The sequence below is a fragment of the Bos taurus genome, chromosome 2, assembly GCF_002263795.3.
Source record: "Bos taurus isolate L1 Dominette 01449 registration number 42190680 breed Hereford chromosome 2, ARS-UCD2.0, whole genome shotgun sequence".
NCBI classification, from domain to species: domain Eukaryota; kingdom Metazoa; phylum Chordata; class Mammalia; order Artiodactyla; family Bovidae; genus Bos; species Bos taurus.
In genome coordinates, this window is record NC_037329.1 from 25907161 (window position 1) to 25925684 (window position 18524).

An 18524-nucleotide genomic window follows, 5' to 3' on the forward strand; every position below is an offset into this window, starting at 1 on the left:
CACGATGCTTGGGGCTGGTGCACTGGGATGATCCAGAGCGATGGTATGGGGAGGAAGGTGGGAGGGGGGTTCAGGATTGGGAACACGTGTACACCCGTGGAGGATTCATGTTGATGTATGGCAAAACCAATACAATATTGTAAAGTAATTAGCCTCCAATTAAAATAAATAAATTTAAATTAAAAAAAATAAAAGACATATGGAAATCAATTGTTTTTGTTTTGTCTATTCTGTGAAGAGAATGCTCTGATTTTATATTATTTGTTTGGTTCCTTAGGCATATTTATCTCTTGTGTAGCAGTAATGTGATTTTTTTTTCACTATTGGTGGTAGATAAGACCATCTGTTGTTATTATTATTGCTATAAACACCAAAAGGATAAAAAGAAAATTTTATATGGAACATTATTACATTTTTATTATTATATACATACACTCACATGCAAACACACATTATGACCAAACCATGAAACAACAATATTAAAAGAAGTGGGAAGCAGAAATCAAGAAAAATAGCTGCAGCCTTTTAGAATTTCACGAACTGATCCCCTCTCCTCCCTTCCCTGCCTTCTCTTGATTGATCAACTCCTCTGGTTAGAGGACCAGGCAGGCTTCCCCCTCCTGGAGATATTAAACATTGTTTGACCCAAGCTCATTTGTAATACCATGAGAAGCAATATACAAGTGAGAAATGATATGAAAAGAAAAAAAGAGAAGCCCACTTTAGGGACAAAAATATCTATTTCCTTGTTAAGAAGGAAAATCAACAGAAATCATTTTTAATCTTGTTCTCTGGCCCAATTCAGCAGCACCAAGGGCTACCACGCCCTGACCAAAGCACAGATGGTCTTGTCCACATAGGAGGTTGACGTTGTTGCTGTCTGCATCTATTTTGAGATCCTCAGTATGAAAATGAGAGATAGCAGTTTAATAGCAATTCAGAGAGAAAGAAGCACAAGCAAAGCGAGGACGACCATTAACCCCATTTGGTTTGGGCTCTCCTTATGAAGGTGCTGTGTCCACGGCCAGGGAGAGGGGAGGCAGTGACGCCTTTGTCTGACACTTAGCAAACGCCCCCAGTTACTCTGCCCAGGCTTCCAATAAAAACCCATAGAATTTCTGATCATGTAATTAAAGGGAAAACTCATTCCTGCTTCTTATTCACTTGCACTTCAGTCATCAAAATATTGATTTCTGAGAGTTATTTGAAGTTTAAAAGCCAAATAGAAAGGTACAGAATATTCTTATTAAAGATTAGACAAAGTCTGCTCCTCTGTCCTGCAGCTTTGTCAGAAGAGCAGTGACAAGGATTTGAGTCGAAGAGATAAACTTAAATCAGAAATGTTGTACACCTGACACAAATATAATGTTGTAGGTCAATTATACCTCAACTTTTAAAGTTTTTGAAAAAGTTGGCTTAAAGCTCAACATTCAGAAAACTAGGATCATGGTATCTGGTCCTATCACTTCATGGGAAATAGATGGGGAAACAGTGGAAACAGTGTCAGACTTTGTTTTTTGGGGCTCCAAAATCACTGAAGATGGTGATTGCAGCCATGAAATTAAAAGACGCTTATACTTCTTGGAAGGAAAGTTATGACCAACCTAGATAGCATATTAAAAAGCAGAGATATTACTTTGCCAACAAGGGTCTGTCTAGTCAAGGCTATGGTTTTTCCAGTGGTCATGTATGGATGTGAGAGTTGGACTGTGAAGAAACCTGAGCACCGAAGAATTGATGCTTTTGAACTGTGGTGTTGGAGAAGACTCTTGAGAGTCCCTTGGACTGCAAGGAGAGCCAACCAGTCCATCCTAAAGGAGATTAGTCCTGAGTATTCACTGGAAGGACTGATGTTGAAGCTGAAACTCCAATACTTTGGCCACCTGATGTGAAGAACTGACTCATTTGAAAAGACCCTGATGCTGGGAAAGATTGAAGGTGGGAGGAGAAGGGGATGACAGAGGATGAGATGGTTGGATGGCATCACCGACTCAATGGACATGAGTTTGAGTAAACTCTGGGAGTTGGTGATGGACAGGGAGGCCTGGCGTGCTGCAGTCCATGGGACGCAAAGAGTTGGACATGACTGAGCAACTGAACTGAACTGAATGTTCATAGCAGCGCTACTCACAAAGCCATAACATAAAAACATTGAAATAAAATGAAAGAGCATTTGATCATCAGGAGAAAAAAAAAAGAAAACAACATAGCAGGTGTTGTAAAAATGCCTTTGGGGTCACTCAGGCAACAAATGAGGTTTGTGGAGAACCAGAAGATGCACACCCAATTTGAAAACATTTGGGTTCAATGTTTTCTGTTAAAAAAAAAAAAAGTTGGTCTGGCCAAACAAACCATACCTGTGTGTTGATTACAACAGGAAGACCTCTTGTTTCTGACATCTGCTAGGGAGAACGGATCTAGACTGTAGGTCTGTAACATCTAGACAGCCTTCTTTTGAAACTGAAGTGTCTCCCTGTCTCACCTCCAAGCCTCCTCAAGTTCAAGAAATAATGCTGATCCTGGGGCTCCCCCTCTTCTCTTTTTTCCCTCTCCCTAACCTCCTTGCCCCGAGGTGAGGCTTCAGTTGTGCATTTTCTTGAAACCTAGGCTGGGTTGCAGATTCCAAAGAAGCAGGAAGCACCTGGACCTCACTGCTGGGCCTGGAGTTACACTGTACCTCCAAGCTCTATGGTGAGATTCAGGGCAACTCAGCCTCACATGTCATACATGTGAGCATCAGCATTAAAGGTCGTATTTTTAAAATCATAGCTGCTTCTTCAAGCAGAAGTTCAGGGACCTTCAAACTGAAAAAAAATGGAGGATTCTAATATCTTTTAAATGTTTGAAAACCATTGATCTAGTCCAATTCTCTCATTATACAATGATGGTAATTAATGGAAGGCTTAGACTAGATACTCAAGTTTTAACTTCTTGTCCACAGTGTTCCTTCCCCCTATGGATGTGCTCAATGTATCAGTGTCAGGATCATAGAAAGATAGTCCTGAGAAGCTAAACTTTCAAAAGGTCTTAAGGTAAATAAGATAGAAACATGTCAGTGTCTGCTCCAAGAAGATGAACTGAAGGGAGGCAGTTGGCAAGAGCTGCCACTGGCCCATCTTCCCCAGTGAACAGGTAACTGGGCACCCAGACAGCTGCAGAGGTGTTGAGCACCAGAGATAAGGGGCTCCCCTGCAAGACTGCCCCTGAACCTAATCAGCTGTCACCTGTAGGAAAAAAAAAAAAAAAAGCGTGCCAGACAGAGGGATCACATCAGGTGATCATTTCCAGCTCTGGAATCTTCTCTGGAGAGTCCATAAATAAAGGACACCCATCCCAAACTTCTAATGACCTCACCTTTGTGGTCACCAGGCTCGCTGGAGAACTGACCCTGTGCAGTTCCACTGCGACCCCCTGTGATGGTGGGCTGTGGATCACTGCTTTGGTCTGAAGGGCACCCTGTGGAATGAAACAAAACAGCATCTTTTCAAGGTTATGCCCTCCACCTGGATGAATTACCAAAGTGGAGGATACAGCATGGCTAGGGACATCCACATTTTTCTTATGGTTTGAGGCTCTGAGGTGATGAATCTCAGCCATGGATTTGGAGCTTATTTTGAAGAGTTAACACAGGGTGGTTGTGAAACGGCACCAGTATAGGGAACAGGAGACTTAGTAACTCTCCTGGCCGAACTCTCTACCAGCTTGGTGACATGGGGGAGGTTGGGTAACCTGTCTCATTGATTGCATTGGTCAAATAGGGAGTTGGGTGACCGAGGTCATGAGTGCAGCAGGTGGGGGTTCCAGATGTGACAGCTGGACAGCATTCCCATTACCTTTCAGCAGTGCCACCTGAAGAGAAAAAGAGGGATGAGGCCTCCTCTGTCTCTCCACATGTCTACCCTGGGGCAGGCCTCTCTCTATTCCTTTTGTCTTTCAGTCCTGTTCACTGACCTTTGTGGGTCCATGGTCAATTATGCTGTCATGGAAAAGACAGACTACACACTATCTTTAGTGGCGGAACATCACCAGTGCAGTTTTTCATAGTCCAGTTAGCATACTTCAGTAACTACAGTTAACTTACTGCAAGGAGATCCAACCAGTCCATCCTAAAGGAGATGAGTCCTAAAAGAGATCAGTCCTGGGTGTTCATTAGAAGGACTGATATTGAAGCTGAAACTCCAATACTGTGGCCACCTGATGCGAAGAGCTGGCTCATTTGAAAAGACCCTGATGCTGGGAAAGATGGAGGGTTAGGGTAGGAGGAGAAGGGGATGACAGAGGATGAGATGGTTGGATGGCATCACTGACTCAATGGACATGAGTTTGGGTGAACTCTGGGAGTTGGTGATGGACAGGGAGGCCTGGTATGCTGTAGTTCATGCGGTCACAAAGAGTCGGACACAACTGAGCAACTGAACTGAACTGAACTAGCTTACTTCACAGTGATAAACATCTAAAGACTTCTCTACCAAGACCACTAATGGCTTGGGTGAGAAAGTGCTGCAGGGATGTTCCTGGCTGGCCCAGGTCTTCTTCCATGCTCCATGACCCACAAGGTCACAATGGGTTGAAAATGTTCCTACATCTCAGACCACCTCAGGTATCTAGAGAAGCCAGGTTCTTTCCAAATAGACCCCTTGGCTTTAGAAGCAACTGTCCTGCCAGCGGGGCCCTCCTCTCCACAGCAGGCTCCTCCCTGAGGTTTCAACCCTAACTCTGTCCTGTCTCCTTCCTCCCTGGCCTGTGATCCACAGGCTGTTTGCTTTCATCTTGCACTGCTTCCTAACTCAGGCTGTTTCTAATTCTGCCAAAACTGCTTCTAGACATATCATACTAGAATATTTGGGACTTTCTCCTTTTTTATTTCCTCAGATGTGTTTCTTTCTATCCTGTCTCTCTCCCTCCTCCTGGATGGCTCCCCTCCCTCAAGCATGGCCCTCCTGGTGGCACCATGTCTCTCCATTCCTTGCAGGCAGCCCATAAGTATTCTGTGATAAGTAATGCAGGCTGCCTTGGACCACATTTAAACAGGCACACAGAGTCCCTGTCCTCATGGAGCTTGCGTTCTGACACAGAGACTGAGCATACAAAGAGATGTTTACCCTGCACCTCAGAATGTAACCTTCTTTGGAAATAGGGTGTATACATATATAATTGGTTTAAAATAAGGTCCTGTTGGATTAAGGCAGGTCTTAAACCCAATCATCAGTATTCTTATAAGATGGCCATGTTAAGACACAGGACATGTTAAGGCCATGTTAGGATACACACTCTCTCGAGGGAGACCTGGGTTCAATCCCTGGGTCTGGAAGATCCCCTGGAGAAGGGATAGGCTACCCACTCCAGTATTCTTGGGCTTCCCTGGTGGTTCAGATGGTAAAGAATCCTCCTGCAATGTGGGAGACCTGGGTTCAGTCCCTGGGTTGGGAAGATCCCCTGGAGAAGGGAATGGCTGCCTATTGTCCTAAGCTCTTTACAAAAATTAATTCATTTACTCCTACAGGAACTCTCAAAGATAGAGACCACTATCATTCCCATTTTACAACTAAGGAGAGGCACAGGGAGCTTAAACGGTTTTCCCCAGAAAATCACACACAGCTGGAGGCTGGCAGAGTCAGAATTCAAACTCATGCAGTTTTGCCCTGAAGTCTGAATTCCTAAATATTACAGGGTGTAGCCCATTTATTTAAACATTTAAAAATCATTAACCCTCACTGTCTTAGTAATGGAAATAAAAATTCAGACTTTATTTCATTCACGTGCCTGGGCCTTTTAGAGTCCCACAGCTCAGCTGCTGCAGGAGGTGGCTCTGGCGTTGCCTGGTGTTTGATGACCCACCTAGAGGACAGACCCAGGCACTGCTTCCAGCAGGGACACTGTCTGCGTAGGTCTCCTGGCTGGTGATCTTCGCCTGCTGAGCCTTCCTCACCATGGACCTGGCACAGAGGGTGCTCACAGACGAGGTGCAGAGACCCAGGCTTCCCCTCCTCACTGCTGCTGGCCAGTGGAACGAGAAGCCCGTGTGGTTTCTGGCTGGAGTTACAGCTGGTCAGTAGCCGTTTTACTGGAATTTAAAGAGGCCAACTTGTGGGAGGTCCAACAAGCAAATGCCACCAAAAGCAGCCCAAAGTCGAATTCTTTTCTTAAAGGGCAGAATCTCATTGACACAATTTTTTTCCCCCCTACAGCTGTATCACAAAGCCTGGCCTCCGCCTCTACCACACAAAACAAATCTAGTAATTTTAGGCCTATGAGCATTTTCCACTCTGATTCTTCACTACTTAATTTCAAATTAATCAAACTTTGACAGAGTTCAAAGAAAGTCTCGTCTGGTAACCACTTTCTCTAACTTGGAGGCTAAGGAGGGAGGCCTTCCTCTCCCCTGGAGATGAGCTTCCTGCCTGTCCTGGAGCATCACTGAGGAATTCCTCTTCCCTTCAGGCATCTAGGGACAGTAGCTCTCCTGTCTCCTGACTCCCAGCAGCCTTAGGTTGGATTCACTTCTTATAATTTATGCCCTGCTTGCTTCCAAAAAGGATTGAGGCAGGGACGTGTCACAGATCATTCTCTCCTTGTGACTGTGTTAGTTGGACCTGGCTTAGTCCTCTTTTCAAGCCTGTAGTAGGCCAGGTTTCATCTGAGACTGTCCCCCTCCCTTGTTAAAATCTATATTTTTAGAGCAATTTTAGGTTCACAGCAAAATGAGGGGAAGGTACAGAGATGTCCCATATACCCTTTGCCCCCACACATACTCAGACTCCCCAGTTATCAACATCCCTCATCAACTGTACATTTGTTATAACTGATGAACCCACACTGACACATCATACTTACCCCAGATCCATAGTTTACATTACAGTTCGCTCTTGATGCTATAAATTTTATGAGTTTGGACTTTATAATGACACATATCCATCATTATGGCGCCACACAGAGTGTTGTCAATGGCCCTAAAAATCCTCTGTGTTCTACCTATTTGTCCTTCCTCACAGCCCCTCACCCCTTGACAACTATTGATCTTTTTACTGTCTCCATAATTTTGCCTTCTCCAGAATGTCATATAGTTGGGATCACATAGTGTGTATTCTTTTCAGATTGGCTTCTTTCACTTAGTAAAATGCATTTGAGATTCCTTCATGTCCTTGTGTGTTAGTCACTCGGTCGTGTCTGGCTCTTTGTGACCCCACGGGGTGTAGCCCACCAGGCTCCTCTGTCCATGGAATTCTCCAGGCAAGAGTACTGGAGTGGGTTTGCATTTCCTTCTCCAGCTTCATGTCTTTAGTGGCTTGATAGCTCACTTCTTTTTAGCACTGAAGACTATTCCATTGTGTGGACGTGTCATGGCTTATCCATTTACCTACAGAAGGACATCTTTTTTGGTTCCAAGACTGGTAATTATAAATAAAGTTGTCTTAAACAAACATTCCTGTACAGGTTTTTGTGTGGACATACATTTTCAGCTCCTTTGGGTAAATACTAAGGAGAATGACTACTGGATTACATAGTATGTTTAGTTTTATAAAAAATTGCCACATTCTCTTCCAAAGTAACCACACCATTTTGCATTCTCACCAGCAGTGAGAGTTCGTATTGCTCCACATTCTCACCAGCATTTGGTGCTGTTTGTGTTCCAGATTTTGGCTATTCTAATATGTGAACAGTGGTATCTCATTGATGTCTTAATTTTATTTCCCTGATGATATATGATGTAGAGCATCCAACTGTCTTTCCATCTTTTGAAGGAAAAAAATCAGTATTTTTATGTAGTTTATGTGAGCACTCAAAAAGCATCCAGCAGAGTGTTCTGAATGACAGGATGTTCAAAATACATTTTGAGGGAAGGGCAGGAGATCAGGAGTTATGCAGTTTGAATTGCAGGGAGGTTTCTTAGCCACAATCTGTAAAATGAGGTAAAATCTCTAACCTCCTTCTCAGCGTTACTATGATATTATAGAAATAAGGAGATTGGAAGTCCTTTGTGTGAATGTATGAATTTTAAAACTGCTGTGCAAAAAGTATAAGATGTTGTAAAAATAAGTATTTCTATTGGTTAGTCAAGAAAGAAGCAACTCCTACCTCCAGTATCATTCTGTCTTCTTATAAAACAAAGTTATTTACTTTGCTCTAAATTTTTCTTAAAATGACAAAGCTCTGAATGTTTATAGTAGCTTTATTCATCATCACAGGAACTGGAAACAAATGTCCTTCAGCTGGTAAATGGACATAATTGTGGCACATCCGCAGACCAGGATTCTGCTCAGCAATGAAAAAGAACAAACTGCTGATAATGGAGCAACACTGACGACTCTCCAAAGCGTGAGGCTAAGTGAAAGAAGTCAGAGCCAAATATCTACATACTATATGCTTTACTTACATGGTGTTTTAGAAAACATAAAATGACAGGGACAGGAAAACCAGTATGGTCACCAGAAGCTGGGGGTGCGGAAGGGATGGACAACAGCAAGGGCATGAATGAACTCTTTGGAAATGTCTTTTTCTTGATTGTGTTGGGGGTTACCTGACTATATGTGATCATCCAATTTTATCAAACTGAGTTTCACTATATGTAAATTATACCTCAATAAATCTGACTTTAAAAAATTTACCAAATTAAAAAACAAAAAGGGTAAAGCCTCCTTCTCCCCAAACTGGATTGTTTCTGGACAGGAGGATGCAATTGCTTCTAACCCACTAGGAGGAGAGTCTGGGGGAAGAGCCTTGCTGTCAACGAGGGACACTTCACAAAACGTTTGCATCACTGACCATAGCTGGTTTTGACACTAAGCAGTTGGCTCAAAGTCTATGAAATTAGCAGGCTGTGGTTGCTTATACATCTCACCCATCACAACTTTATTGACGAGAATGGCTACCAGCTGTCACCTCTGCCTCCGCCTCTGTGCTTGGTGATTCAGACTGCGTGGCCACAGCAAATCAAGCCATGATCCTGCTATGGCTCTTCGTGTTGGGGTTTGAACTCCTGGCCAAATGGCTGTTGCTCAGCTGTTATGCTGCCAATCACCTGTCACTGAGGGTTAAATGTGATAGGCTTACCCATATCTTCCAACTCTTCAGACATCTCAAAGGCAACTTGCCTTCCACAGCAGGAGGCAGCAGTCTTAGTGATATTCAACTCCTGGATTTTAGAATTCCTGACTTCTGGGGGGCAGGGTACAGAGGAAACTTGCTATTTTACAGAACAAGCTGCAGAAGGGCCTCAAACCCATGAGTGGGAAAAATGATGTCAGGAGCATATCACCTAAGTCATACCAATTTTGAGATCACTGGAAAATGTATCCACACAAATGAACCATACTCTTGGCATAATGGATCATAGCTCATTACAAAAAGAAAGCTGCCTGAAATCTTTCACATACTATTGCTGTGTTTTAATTTTTCCCTGTCAGATAGGCAAAGACATAAGATTCAGAAAATCCTCTCTTTTATAAAGGTTTTATTATAATTGTATTTGAGATCTGACATGCACTATCTTTTTTTACTTCCGTATAAATTTTATTTATTTTTTTTATTTTTTTAAATTTTATTTTATTTTTAAACTTTACATAATTGTATTAGTTTTGCCAAATATCAAAATGAATCCGCCACAGGTATACATGTGTTCCCCATCCTGAACCCTCCTCCCTCCTCCCTCCCCATACCATCCCTTTGGGTCGTCCCAGTGCACTAGCCCCAAGCATCCAGTATCGTGCATCGAACCTGGACTGGCATCTTGTTTCATACATGATATTTTACATGTTTCAATGCCATTCTCCCAAATCTTCCCACCCTCTCCCTCTCCCATAGAGTCCATAAGACTGTTCTATACATCAGTGTCTCTTTTGCTGTCTTTCCTCCAAAAGTGAGAGAAATAGTTTCATCTTTCTTAAGTTACAAAATTATTATTCTAATCATAGAAGAGTATTTCACAGACTCATTTTTTTTCCCCCTCAAGTAACTTCATACTTAGGAAGTGGGGACAGAGAGGAAATTGACACTTACTGAATAGCTGCCATGTGCCAGGTCCCATGCGGGATACTTTGTGTAAATTACCTGCTATGATCTTCACAACAGTCCTGAGAATTAGACCTTAATGAGTCCCATTTTGTAGCTAAGGAAACTAAGGTTCAGAAGTTAAGCAATTTCCCCTAAACCATATGACAAACCTGGTGGTACAGCCAGGATTTAAAGTAATTTTGACTCCAAAGTCCACATGCTTAGGATGGTATATAAAACTCTCCCCAAAGCTTTGACTGGTGCCATATCCAAGATGGAAATCAACGTTAGAGCTGGTCTACTAAAAAGAGCATTGGGTAAAGACTCAGAACAGGGCTCTGATATTTGTCATTAAGCTTATGTAACACATAAGGGGAGACAACTTATGTAGACTCTCTGTGCTTCTGTTTGATCTGTTTGGGGAGAAAACAAAATCTGCTTTTCTACACACAGAAGTCTTTTGAGGGAAAAAGTTCAATAATTCTTGTCACATCAGTTAATTTTCCTACAAGGTTTCTTTACTATTACTTGGACAGAGTCCCCAAACTAATAAGGGTTTCATAAAATGTGACATCACATTTTATGATTCTATGTGAAAACAATGAAATACATAAATGCAATTCAAGAGTGTTGTTGACATCATTATTAATCAATTATTGACTACAATGCTGCTTCACTCAATGGTGAGGTGGTAGAGATACCATCTGAAGAACTGCCTTTTTGCAGCCAGATTCTGGAGCTCTACATGAAGTCCGTAAGGGAGGAAATGATTCCCACCCAAAGAGGTTCTATCCATGGGTTTACTCTGAAATTTAATCTTGAGTCCTGTGATGCCAACCACTGCACCAAAGTTTCATCTTCAGCATTTCCATGCCGTGTCAGTATGATACCAGGAAAAAGCAGACCTCAGTTCCACACTGGCTTTGCAGCTTCTTCTCTAACTGTTAATTAGGTTAACAGTACTTTACCTGCTGGGTGTTTAATTCTAACATGGGCAATAATTTGATTTCAGAACAAAGGACATTACTTTGCATCACAAGTTACTTTATGGTAAGAATTTTACTGCTTGTGCCCAGTGAGGTTTGGCAGAGCCCATTTCTTGACAGAAATCTCGAGGCTAAGGCCAGACTCTGTCTCTGCTATACACCACTTCCCTGAAGCCATGTTTCTGGAGCTCTCTGTATGTCCTGACCCAGCTCACAGACAAGGCACATTTTCCCAAAGTAAATCACAATCCTTAACCATCACCCCCCAAAACATTCTCCTTCTCTAAGAAGTTATACCTGTGGTTATCAGAAACCAGTTGCAGACCTTTACCTACAGAGAGTCAGAGAAGGTCAGACAGTGCAAGTAGACTCTGCAGGACCCTCACATTGCCTGAAAGGCACCTTCCTTCAGTTAATCAGAGCTTGGAAGACAGTGGAGCTAGCGTGAGCTCTCCATTCACCTCAAGCTCAGGTGCACCAGTTAATTCCTTCCCCTAGATGTTGTTTTACTCTTGTGTGGAAATGGCCTGAAATACCAGGAATGGAGAGGCAGCTGGCTCCTGCCAAGAAGAGTTTGGAACTTTTCTTCCCTCACATTTTGAGAAATCACATGTTTTGTGCAAAACAACCAGGAATATTTCCAAAAGACAGAAACAGAACGAGTGAAAAAACAATGGAATAGGGTGGGATGATAGAGATGCATAAAGGAGCATGCTTGTTTTCCTCCTATCTGTCCAAAGTGGATATTTTCCCTCACTGGGTACATTCATTTGACTTTCCTCTACTGTTTGACTCGTGATCAACAATGTGCTTATGCACAGATTCATCAAACTGAAAAACATCTGCCTAATCATTTTTACCTTCAAGAAGCTTGGGCCATTTCAATGTATTGTTGTTGGTTGTTTAGTCACTAAGTCATGTCTGACTCTTTTGCAATCCCATGGACTGTAGCCCACCAGGATCCTCTGTCCATGGGATTTCCCAGGCAAGAATACTGGAGTGGGTTGGCATTTCCTTCTCTGGGGGATTTTCCTGACCCAGGGATTGAACCCATATATCCTGCATTGGCAGGCAGATTCTTTACTACTGAGGCACCAGGGGAAGCCATTTCAAAGTATATCCTCAGCTATATATTACAATGATTTTGACTCTTTGGTGTTTAATAGAATTCCCTTCCAAGGAGTGCTGACATAATATAGAGTACTTGATTATACAAACAGCGTCCATTTGAGGGAAGCATGTTTTTTAATCCTCTGTGTTGAAGATGAAAAATCTGAAGCCCCAAACTAAATCCTATTGTTCACCTTGAGAGTAGCTCCAGCATAAAGCAGTTACTTAAACAGTAGTTGAATAAGTGAATGAAATAAAGACATTTCCTAATTTGAAATATAGTTGTTCTGTGCACCTAGGGATATTTCTGGGAATCTAGTTCTAGGAAATTATTGCAACAACCCAGTCATTGCCAACCCACCAACAATGCTAAAGGAATCAACCTTTCAAAATTAGAAAAGACTAGGAGGAAGGCTTACCCTGAGAGAGGTTTAAAAGTTCAGGCGTTTTAAGTGTTAAAACTTGGTTCTGCCGTGATGTGGGGTCAGACTTTTAAAAGAAGTTAACCTGGAGAAGGGGGAGAGCCTGTCTGGATTCTATGCTTGCTTTCCTCTTTGGAAACTACATTTAAAGCAATTCCCATTGGCTGGCGTCACATGATGTGCCCAGGGGTTCCAGCTGCAGCTGGTTTAAAATGCCTGCTCACAGGCTCAAGCAAGAGGGCCTCTCAGCCTTGGCAGGACTGAGGATGCGGTTCCAAAAACCACTCCCCTCAGAAGGCATTAGAAGGAGAAATGGCAATAGATTTTAGCGCTGTTATCCCCTGTAGGACCAAGGAGGGGAGTAAGTAGGAAGCTAATCAGATAACAGAGAGAAAGAGAAAACAATTTCCAAAGCACTGAAGCAATTAGATGAGAAAGTGCTATAAACCAATGGGCTCTTCCTGCTCCTGGAGGGCTAGGGGAAGAGAGGCTGCAAGAGCCAGCTCCTCCTGGAGACACCCTTTGAAGTTCCTTCCCAGTCCCTCAGGCTCCGCTGTCACTGAGGGCTTCTCCCCTGTGAGATGAGGAGCCTGGCACTTTGTTCTTGCTTAAAAAACAGATCTTGAGTTAGAGGGGTAATTTTTAAAAATTGTGCTTTCAAAAACTTAGAGAATGAGACATTGTAGACCTTTAAAAAAAATTCCCTGCAGGTTGTTTGTTTTGATAGTATTTACTGAGGAACGTATGCAATTTTAGTTGACAAAATCTAGTTATATCCATTCTCTGAAAGTTAAGAATTCATTAAGAAAAAACAACAACAATACATTAGTGATGGGTGACAACTATTGGTTTTTACTTCTACTATCCCATCTATCCAAACAGGAATATGTTTGCAATTATTTTTCTGATTAAAAAAGTACATATTTTTAATTGTTTTGTTATGTTTTCCCATAGCAAGAGCCTATTATCAGCATTAATCAAAAATAAACACACACACACACAAAAATAATAATAAAAAACACAATAAAGCATGCCACTTCTCACCAAGGTGACACTTGAAGTCGTTTCCCTCTCCTTGAAAAAAGAAACTGAGGAAGGCCATTTTTGCCCAGATCCTCAGCAGGCTCTCTGCCTGTGAACCCACATCTCACAAAGGCCCTTTCTTGCCGGCACAATGTTCCGCACACAGGAAATGTGTGTGCATGTGCCTAGCATGTTCCCCCGTTTGTTTTCTTTTCCAGCATTGCTCACTGGCTGGTGAACAGTTCAGGCCCACAGAGAGCTTGAGACCACCAGCTCATGTATTTGAAAGGCATCTGTTTATTTTGAAAATGCAAATGTGGCCTACCTCAAAGACTGACAGGCAAGAAAATACCAGGGAGCAAAGGGAGAGGTATCCAGTCTGGAGCTCTGTCCCTCCCTCGATCACGCCCGCTGAGATCACTCGCCATCAGAACCACTTGAACAGCTCCGGGAGTCTGAGCGAACGGCCCACATTTCAAACGAGCAGGCTCGTCTCTCCCAAGTCTAGCCCGGCGGATCATAGCTCACCTGATTTAAAGTACTGATTGAGTCATTTCCAAAAGTACCCTGGGACTTGGAGATGGTGGTGCCCAGGCCAAGTACTGCCTGGAGGAGGGCCCCTAACACTGACACCAGTCTCCTAACAGCCAAAGCCCTGTCCTGGGGACAGATTCCTGGAGAAAGCCCGGGAAGGTTAATACCCTGACTTTGATCTCTGTCAAGGCATACCAGCAAGAATTAATTTACATTTCAGATGAAAAAGGTTGACAGCATGAAAAGGCATCTTGTTTCTGGTATGTGAATGTGCCGTAATAGATCGGGAATTCTGAAAGGAAGTTCTGAGGAAGCTAAAGGGATAAGCCGAGCGGCTGCTTTTATTGGGAAGAAGATGAAAGGAAAATAAATTTCAATATGCGCCGCTCTGTAGCAACATGTAGGCCAAATGCTTCCTAAATTTCAAGGGCTATTCTTTCAAAAACTATGTAACATAGCGTTGCAGCATGATTTAAACAAGCAAAAAAAAAAAAAAAAGACAATAGGCCAGAACTTGAAATATAAACCAAACACATTGAAGAGTCTACATTTCAAATGAAATGATCTGTTGAAAAAATAATAAATTAGAGAATAACCGTAGAAAATACCCAGAAAAGGTTATGTTGTGATAGCATCCCTAAGCCACTTCTGCAGGCTTCAAAAGTAAGAGTACCCCTATATTTGGAGTTTGTTCTACTTGAAATGTCCCAGGGACATGAAGAGCTTGTAAGGAGAGGATTATACTTTAGGAAGAACACACCCCAAAACAGAGACATTGGAATGAGCTGTCTTGCTTTTAGATCAACACTGCCTTTGAATCGAAAGATAAGGAGAACATTTTCAAGTAAAAGTAATCTGCCCATAAAATTGCAAATGTCATTACCCTATCTGAGTATCTTTACCACTTACACAAAACCAGCCCCTCAACTCCTGTCCATGATGTTGGCTGAAGGGCAATGAGACATTGCCCGCCCTTGCTCTGGCTGTCACACTCTCCTGCCAAGAGGGTGAGGTGGTGTCAGTACCACCCTCAATAACTACATGCCCACCCAAGCCCATGGGGACTCAGAAGCCCCCAATACCACTTGATATGCAGGACACTGGCTGCCAGGCTAAGAAGGAGGGTGTTTCCAAGGTTTAAAAAAAAAAGAAGCTACTTAAAGAAATGTGTTCTCTCCAGTCCCATGAAACAAAAGGACCCTTTCATAGTGTACCCACCCCACAGGTGCTGCGCTGAAAAGATGCAGCCGAGCGTCCTGATATAATGAAGCCACTCACCTGTCTGTTCTTATGCATTTTCTTATGTCTGTTCTTATGCATGTGGCAATAACAGAGTCCAAAAGGGAGCCATCTAAAGATGATTTTCAGAGAGGGAAAATTTGATTTATGATCCTACACACTTTATGATAAGGGAATCAACAATAGATAAGCTCAAAGTTTATATCTGAAAATACATGTTAGGTTTTGAGCCAAACAGTGTGATCAGTCCAGTATCTTCTCTTGGTGTGGGTGAGGGTAAGGGGAACTGTGTGTGTGTGTGTGTGTGTGTGTGTGTGTGTGTGTGTGTGTGTGTGTGTGTGTTGGACAGTGGGGAGGAAGAGAGAAAATGCGTTTTGAGTTGTTTTACTTGTTGCAACTAGGGCTGGATCCTTCTTCCTGATGCTTTGACGCTGTGGAGCTTAGAATTCCTAGGGGATGGTGTTAAAAGTTGCACTCTGGGGTTGAAATGACACTCTTTCCTCCCAAACATTTTGTTTTTGAATAAAGTTGTCTGGCCTTACAGGGCCAGAGAGTTCTGAGAAGTGCCTCAAGAAGCCAGGCTCTGAGTAGAGATCTCCTCGAAAGGGGTGCAGTTGTTTCCCTTAAAAGTTTGTTCCAAGTGTGGCAGTATCTGAAATCCTCTCTCTCTGCTGCAAGTCCGCTGGCCTGGTCACGTCTCTCTCGTTCTGTCTCTGATATCTTGTGCTCTCAGAGCCCGGGTGTGTCTGCTCTGGGGCCTGTCTCTTCCAAAGCCTCAATTAGGCACATGCAGCTTCAAAAGACAGAGGGAGCTGAGCCCCACAGCCCCTGGGGATACTGCCCTTTGCAGAAGAACAGAGTGACCTGGGAGCCAGAGCTTGAGGTGCTCAGGCAGCTACAAGCTGAGCCACAGCATGCTAACCCCAGGGGGCCCAGAGGACCACTGCAGTCACACACAGGCCTGGGTGTGGGAAACACAGTTTGCCAGGCAAGTACCTGAGTTAGTCCTATCTCTGTGCTATGAAGAGATAGGCTGAGCATATAGTTAGAGAATTCCAAGGTTGGAAGACCTTTCAGACCTTTCTAGCCAATGTTCTTGTTTGCAGACAAGGGACGGGTGACTCCAGGAGAGGAAGGGAATTGCTCAGTTGGCAGTATGTAAAATGGACTCTATCCAAACTGGCTGTGAATAAATGCTGACTCGACTTCTGACTGGCTGTGTGACTATGGACAAGTTATTTCACTTCTCTGTGCCTTGTTTCCCCCTGTATAAAATTGGGAATACAAGAGAACCGACTTGGAGCATCCTTAGCCAAGGTCTGGCATGCAGCCAGTGCTCTCAATCATCACATGGACGGGGGTGAATCAGAACAAGCGCTAGACCCACTAGAACTCTTGACTCCTCTTCCAGTGCTCCTGAATTATTAACCTTTCAGCTTTTTGAAACTCATATGAACTTAATCACAGAAGATTTCCAAGTGGATGCTATGAAAATGATGTTTTAATTACCTGCGTGAATATGAACAGCAGGCTCACTCCTTCTGTTGCTTATTTTCTTAAATTTCCTCCGAGCATCATATCCTCTCCAGGCTAAAAATATAAAACCATGTGCTAGGAATGAGATTAATTTAAGAATGTGCCAGAGAATTGATATAAGCTGTTTCCCTCCACTCCTCTACCCCTCTCCTCCTCCCCACTGCTTTCTCACTGAACAAAATAAGCAGAGCTACGTGAGTGATGGTGGGGAAGAGGGGCCTCTCTGTACTCTCAGCTCGGCCTCCAAGATGCTTTTGAGAAGGAGTCATTTTGGTTCAGGCAGTGAATTTCTGCAACCTCTGGATTCCACTTAGGAATCACTTGGAGCCCTGTGCAGGTGAGGTGGGTCCCTGTCATTCCAACCCATGGAGGAAGCTCTGCCTTCAGGACTTGAGGGGTAGGAGAGGACTGGAATGGCCTGACTCACTCTGTATTTTTTATTGGGAGAAAGGTATAAAACATGAAAGTTGAAGGAGAGAAAAATAAATAATAATGATTAGTAGCATTACATTTGCGTTTGGTGAGGGGAGACTATGTAAAGAACTGTGTTCAGGGAGGGAATGCGTGACGGAAAGGGAAAATGCGTGGGAAATGAATGAAGAGAAGAGAAAGGGAGCCTGGGGCAAGGGGCAGGGTGTTGAGTCCTTCAGAGCGCTAGGCACTGAGCTGCCACCAGCAGCATGACCAGCTCTCCTTTTCACTTCCTCCCTGAGCGCTACAGCTCTCCATGGGACTGAATGAGGTCATGGAGTCCATGTGGACGTTATGATTCTGGGTTATGAGAACACAAAGGAAATCATCTGCTGTGCTCAAGACCTGGGACAACTGCCTGCAGTAGCACAGGAGCTCAGACGCTGTTTGTGACACAAATGACACATGTGTGTGCAAAGAGACACTGACAGGGCTGGGTGTAGGACAGAGCCTAGTGATAAGCTGCCTTGGTTTACAAGCTCTGTCTGAGCCAGGAAAGCCTCCTAGATGTGACAGTAGCAGTTCTGAGGCTGAAAACCTGGTAATGGACATGAAGTGTGCATGAGGTGGGTCATCTGGGAGCTGGGGCACATGTCTGTGTGATTGGGGTTTTACATCCACCCACTGCTACTGCCTCTATCTTGCCGTGGGTAAGGATGGCTCGTTTGCTTATCTGGAGGTCAGAGACTGTGGCAGTCTTGCTCACAGCTATACCCCCAGCACCAAGCACAAGGCCTGGCCTGCAGTAGATACTTGATAAATATTTGCTGAAGGCAAGAGGGAGGGAAGAAAAGGCACCACTGAGAAGAACAAAAGGTGAGTGGCCTCAAGCACTTAATGAAATGCCAAGATTCAGGGATGTTTACCTGACTGGATGGCAACAGCCCCCTTCTCTCTCTTCTCTCTGACTCTTCTGTATCTCCTGGCTCCCAGCCACCCCTTGGCATAGGCCTGCAGCACAACCACTCTGCCTATGACTTCCCGCAGCAGCAAATTTAACTGCTCAACATGATAATACTTGAGAAAAACCTGAAATAAGACATCAGTTTTAGCATTACATATAGGCTCCCAAGGGCTCCTCTGGTGCTCAGGGGTAAAGAAGTGTGTTAGTCTCTTAGCTGTGTCTGACTCTTTGCTACCCCATGGACTGTAGCCCACCAGACTCCTCTGTCCGTGGGATTCTCCAGGCAAGAACACTGGAGTGGGTAGCCAT

The 18524-nt window shown here is 43.6% G+C and overlaps 1 protein-coding gene across 1 annotated transcript in view; it reads right to left on the reverse strand.

The window, feature by feature from the left end:
* MYO3B (myosin IIIB) overlaps positions 1 to 18524 on the reverse strand; it is a 370966-nt gene that overhangs the window by 128258 nt on the left and 224184 nt on the right. Inside the window, exons 21-23 of the mRNA XM_059878110.1 lie at positions 18178 to 18340; positions 16814 to 16894; positions 3355 to 3456 (exon numbers count right to left, since the gene is read on the reverse strand). Of these exons, the coding sequence (XP_059734093.1) occupies positions 3355 to 3456; positions 16814 to 16894; positions 18178 to 18340 (346 nt within the window). The remainder of the gene's footprint in view (positions 1 to 3354; positions 3457 to 16813; positions 16895 to 18177; positions 18341 to 18524) is intronic.